General features: G+C 55.6%; 1 protein-coding gene across 1 annotated transcript in view; it reads right to left on the bottom strand.

Annotated features, from left to right (window-relative positions):
- TPRN (taperin) overlaps positions 1-1227 on the bottom strand; it is a 19397-nt gene extending 18170 nt beyond the window's left edge. Inside the window, exon 1 of the mRNA XM_039720343.1 lies at positions 1082-1227. Coding sequence (XP_039576277.1) covers positions 1082-1227 — 146 coding nt within the window. The remainder of the gene's footprint in view (positions 1-1081) is intronic.
- Between the last annotated feature and the right edge of the window lie 4773 nt (positions 1228-6000).

Raw genomic sequence — 6000 nt, 5'->3', positions numbered from 1 at the left:
GGGGCCGCCCCGCTCCGCTCCGGGCCGGCTGCGGGCCGGGGCCAGCGCTCCGCCCCCGCTGCCCGGCGACAGCGGCGGGACCCGGGCACGGTGATGTGACCCGAGGTGGTGCCGCACCCCCGGGCTGGGAACCGGCCGGGCCTCGCCCTCCCCTCACACGGGAGACCCCCCCGCCCGGGACACGAGCCATGGTGACGGACACAGAATGCCAAAACACACAAAACACCCATATATGCCCATTCCCCCATCCCGGACTGGTCTGTCTGGTGCCAGCCCAGGACAGGATCGATAAACGCCTTGCGGGGTCACCCTTGGGCTGTCGGCTGCCGTGGCAGGCGGAGCAGGTGCCTGTGCAGGAGCAGGGAGCCAGCCCCTGGCTCTGGAGCGGTGTCTGTGGTACCCGCACCGTCAGAAGGGTGTTTTAGGGACAGCTCTGATGGACACAAGTGGAGTTTTCCATGGCACATGGCAGCAGAGCGGGAGAACACTTTTCCCATTTTGCTGTTCTTTGCTGCCCAGGGAGGTCGTGGATTTTTCTCTCTCTGGAGACATCCCGAACCCACCTGAAAACGTTCGTGTGCCACCTGCTCCGGGTGACTGTCTAGGCAGGGGGCTGGACTGGACGATCTCCAGTGGTTCCGTCCCACCCCAGCTATTCTGTGATTCAGTGATTCATTGGCAGCCGCTGGTTGGACACCAAAGTGCCGCCGCGGCGTTATTTCCAGGCAGCGCCTGTTATCGGCCGCCCGCAGGTGTCTTTGGGAAGTGTGTGCAATCGGGAAACGATCTCTGCGCAGCGCAGCACTTCCCACGCCTCCCAAAGCCTCGCCTGGGAGACTCGGGGGACACGGCACGCCGTGACATAAAATTACCTTTGGGCAGGACTCGGGGAGGTCCCGGAGCCGCGCCCGGCACGGGCGGCTGCCCCCGCCGGGAGCCGAAAGCACGGGTGTGTTCACGGGAGCAGCTCCGGATCCCGCTGATAAGGCTCCTACCTTTGCACTGCCGAGCCACAACAGAGCAATCGCACCCTCTCCAAACGACACCTGGAAGCGATAGCACTGGGAATAGCTTTTATTGCCGCAGCTGCCCGTGCCGGGTGCGCGCCCCGCGGAGCTGCTCGGGGAGGAGGCAGCTCCGGCCTTTCACCTCGCGCAGCTCCGGGGTGATGCGAGGCTCACGCGTGACCTGCCGTGCTCCCTCAAGCACTGCTCCATCACGCCCCATCTGCCTCCAGCCCTCGCCGGGCCACAGCGCTGCCCGGGGTTGAGGATAAAGAGCGGAGCAAGCGGGTAGAGACATTTCCCCGCCTCTGGTGACTCATGGCTCAGGCACGGCCAGAGCCGACAATGTGCCTTTGTGCTCGGAGATCTCAATGGATTTCTCTTTCGTGGTCTTGTCTGGTTGGCTTTTGAGCCTGTGTAAAGCCCGTAAATCCTGAAATAATGAATCCCGCACGGTTTTGCTGCACCTGGCGCAAAGAAAACGCCTCCTTTTGTGGACATTGAACCTGACATCTGCTAGTTTCACTGCATGCCCGCCTGCCTTTAGAACAAAACAATAAATCCAACCATTATTCATCCCCTGCCACTCAGGATTTGAGAGCCTTCTATCATTTCTGTCAGCTGCTGCAAGCCTCGGCTGAGTCAGTGGAACAGTGTCAAGGGCTGGGCAGCGAGCCTTGGCCGGCGGGCAGTGCCCTGGAGCTGATCCCCGCACCCAGGGAACCCGGCCGAGTGCCCGCTGCTGGTCCCAGGAGGCTCCCGGGAATGCCGCTGGTATCTTGGCACGAGAGGGAATGCTCGATTACAAAAGCCAGGTGTGAGGATGACAGGGGCCAGCGCCGGCTGCGGTCACAGAGAGGCTGTGATGGCCAAGTGCCACCGCGGGGCACGGACAGCGCCGGGGCACGGCTGGTGCGGAGCTGAGAGAGGAGGTGGCACATAGAGCACGACAGCGCTGGGTGTGAAGAACAGCCCCGAGTACAGCCAGGGGACGAGGGGACAGGGAGAGAGCAGGGCCCAGCACGACTCTGGGTGATTTCACCTTAAACTCAGGTCCCTGCACAGCGCCCACTCCATTTGTGTCCATCACCCACTGCCTGCAACAGCACCAAGGGAGAGGGAAGAACAATAAGGAAAAGTAATCCCTTGTAACTGGGCCTCTCCAGCAAATTTGACTTTGTACCTCATGGTGCAGATTTAAAACCAGGACACATGGAATGGTTCCAGGATATAGGATAAAGAATCAATACCATCTTTCTGGGCACCAGGCCCTCCAGGCACCAGAGGTGCCACAAGGCTGTGCAGTGTGTGGTAAGGGATTAAAGGTGATTTCTGTCATCTGTCACATAGCTGAGGTGAATATGGCACGTCCCACTTCACTGTGGTGGTGGCACGTGGAGAATATCCCCAAATGGGGAGGATGGAGAAATGGAGGCTGAGATCCCAGGGCTGCAGAAAAATGGCTCAAATGACAGAGCTGTCCAGCCTGTTTCTCTTTGTGCCGAGGGGCTGCAGTTACCACATCTGTCAGAAGATGATCGTCAGCACTAGAGATAAGGGGGAAGATAAGGGGGAAATTGCAGCTGGGAGTTCAAGCCAGGGCTGCTCCCTGTGGCAGTTCACTCAAACAGGCCTGTGGGACAGAAAGTGGTTTATCAGAATTCATTCACTGCCTCCTGCCCTCCTGGGGACCTGCTGTTTTGGAGCTGGTCTGTTTTCCCCAGGGGGATTACCAGGCCTTTAACCTCCCCTGGATTTCTCCAGGGCCCTGTTTCTGTGTCTGGGAGGGTGCTCAGGGATTAGCCTTCCTCCCAGGAAGAGGCACAATCCCTAATGTGCTCTAAATTCCTTAGCACCCCATGCTCACTAAGCCGCGTGCTGCTGGAACCTGAATCACTCTGAGCTATCCCTGTCCTATCCCCATGACTGGATTTGTAGCTCTCAGATGGTCCCTTGTTTAAATTATCAGGATTTTTTCTTTCCTCCCCTTGTAGCTGCACCTGGGCCTCTTGTCCCCCATGAGCTCTGCTCCTGTGTGTTCAGCTGCTGCCATGCAGAGGTGCCCAGTGCCCGTAGGTCCCTCACCTCAGACCTCATTTCCCTCACAAAGCATCTGCCAGGTGCCATTTCCTGGGTTTATAAACTCAGCCAGAGAATGAGAACAACAAAAAAGCAAATGAGAAAAAAACCAGCTTTCCCAGAAACGTCTCTTATTAAATCCTGTCTTTAGCCCTAGAAACGTCTGTGCCTCGAGGCCTGGTTATCCCACACAAAGCAGCAGAGCCCCAGAGGAGCCCAGGGCAGCAGAGGTGGCAGAGGGCTCCTGAGTCAGGCAGGGTTAGCCCCAGCCCTGGGGAGCAGCAGCTGCCAGAAGCCACAGCGAGGTGCTGGGGTCACTGTAACCTCCTTCTGGCTTTTCCAGGGAGCCAGCCTGCTGCTCCAGGGCCCACCGAGACCTGGCAGAGCACAGTCTTTGTTTTCAAAACTCCCCATTTGCCTCACGACCATTTTGGCCCCAAACCAGCATGTCCCAGGCTGGGGCCTCCAACCCCAGGGCTCTCTTGGGCCAGCATTTCCAGCTCCTTATGGCCCTGCTGTGCCTTCAGCTTCCTGCTGGGATGGAGAGCAAGGAGGGCTCCGAGTGCTGGGCAGGTCCGTGTGGAGCCAGCAGGGATGGTGCAGCCACACTGCCCTGCACTCCAGCTGGGCTTGGGAAAGGAGCAGGACACTGTCAGCTCCCTCTGAACTCCACTGAGAGCAGAGGCAGCATCAGCAGAGTGGTTTATCTTTGCAAGGTTTGCCAACTGATCAATTCCACTGAAGTGGTCTGGGGCTCCCCCCATTATTTTGAAATGTTGCTTCTTTTTCTGCGAAAGGTGAAACTTGCTCATCTCAGAGTTTAGGGGCTTTACTGGACATAATCTTTCCTTCTCCACGTTTGCCAGACCCATTGTCACTGTTTCCTTTTCTCCTTGCTACTCAGGCACCGAGTTTTCTGTTCAGAAAGCTGCTGGTGTCCCCTCACTCTGCAGAAGCAAAGGGAGCTGGAAATGAAAACTGGTGCCAGAACTGCAAGGGGAAAAAGATCCCAAAAGGGCACTGGCTCCCAGCCCTTGAGAGCTAAGGTTGTGTTGTTGCTTGGTATCACAACTGAAGTCACCCCAGTTCCAGGAATAGTGTTATTAAAGAACAACAGGAAATACGCAGCAGAAAAGCTGCAGCCCATTCAGCACGTTTGGGTACAAGTCCAGCCTGGTTCCCTGGGATGGGGAACACCAAACCCGCTGGGTTCCTTCAGCCACCCCCACCTGAACCCCCAGCAAAGTCAGGTCTGAGCACAGGGGCACAGCAGGGAGCAGGAGCCCTGCTCAGGGGCCTCACTTGGCTGTGTTTATCTCTGAGGTTTTTAGGGCATTGCAAAGCTAAGGGCAAAGATCCCTGTCCTTGAATTCCCAGCTCTGCACCAGCTCCACCTTTACAGCACCTTGTAGGTGGGTCTGTGTTACTGCGATGGAGAATTAGCACTGAAAATACAAATTAGAAACCAATCATCTCATAACCCCCCACTTTTCACTCAAGCTTTTTGAATCCACTCGATGTGCATCTGAGCTGGTCCTGAGCCAGAGACCAGGGGATGCTGGCAGTGACCAGTCCCTGGTCCAGCTCAGCAGCAGCTCAGTCACCCAGTGAGAAACATTCCCCAGGTACAGCCCAACACATCCCTGCAGCCATGGGAGGAGAGTGGGGAGCAAGCAGGGGCTGTGTCCGAGGGTGAGGCTGTAGAGAGGGGGAAAAGCACAGCAGGGCCACCCCAGGACACAGGAGCAGCACCTGGGGACACGGCACCAGCACCTGGGACACAGGAGCAGCACGTGGCCCCATCGGGTGCTTGGGGGTCTCTCTCAGCCCAGCAGTGCAGGTGGAGAGGCTCCTCCTGCTAAAGGTTTGCAGGGCACTCCTGTGATTAGCATCAGGCCACTGGGATGCTGAGATAAGGAAGCTTGGAATGCCCAAAGAACTGAGTAATTACCCCGATTCTCGGAACACAGGGCAACAACCTGTGATGGGTCTTATCTGTCCTTACCTATGCCACTTTTATGGATACTGTAAAAGCAATACAATACTGTGAAAAAAATATTAGGTTGCATTAGTTCTTTAATAATTACTAAACATTTATGGAAAAAAGCAATGTCATTTCTCTTCAGATGGATTCTTTACATTTAATGTCCACAATGTTTATTCCTTTCAGTCTTTACATTTCTCACACTGACTGGCAGTAAATTGGGCTGAAGTTACTTCTGAACCAAAGCTGCTGCTGGTTCCTGGTGCTCTTTGATAGATCATGCACTGCCCCAGCAAGAGGTTATCATACCATTAACTGTGCCCATGACACAGCAGGATCACCTGGGAATAATAATGATCCCAGTCAGGGTCAGGGCCCTTAAACCACCCATTTACACCCTCAGTTCCCACAGAGGAGATCATTAACAGGCTGACTTGCCAGTAAAGGTTTCCAGTTGACTTTGGCTTGTGTTTCCAGAATGAAAGTTAAAAAGCACTTCCATGGAAGATGCAGAAAGCCAGGGATAGGCTGTAGTCAGTGGGACAAAATACAGGATCACAGAGTCTTTACAGATGATGTGGAAAATGATATCACCACTCAGTAGCCCCTAGGAGGGCACTGGGATCCTCAGAAGGGCTGTCCCAGCTCCAGGGACTGGCACAGCAAAACCCAGAGCACAGAGCAATTCAGCTTGACCTGAGCCCACCTGGCAGAGGGGCCCGGTTCCCTGGGAAGGAGGGCATGGCTCAGCACATCCCTGTGCAGGGCTCTGCCAGCAGGTGCCAGCTGGAAGGGCCCTGGAAGGATTTTCTCACTCACACAGTAACATATTTTATCCTGGACTAAGACATGAATAATATCTAAGTGTGACTCAAACCAGCTTGTGAGAGGCTGAATGTTTACATTTAGATCAAGAGAGCAGAGCGAGCCTGG

This window comes from Passer montanus, unplaced genomic scaffold (assembly GCF_014805655.1).
Source record: "Passer montanus isolate IOZ18808 unplaced genomic scaffold, ASM1480565v1 scaffold43, whole genome shotgun sequence".
Classification (NCBI taxonomy): Eukaryota; Metazoa; Chordata; class Aves; order Passeriformes; family Passeridae; genus Passer; species Passer montanus.
This window is presented reverse-complemented; position numbering and strand designations above follow the sequence as displayed.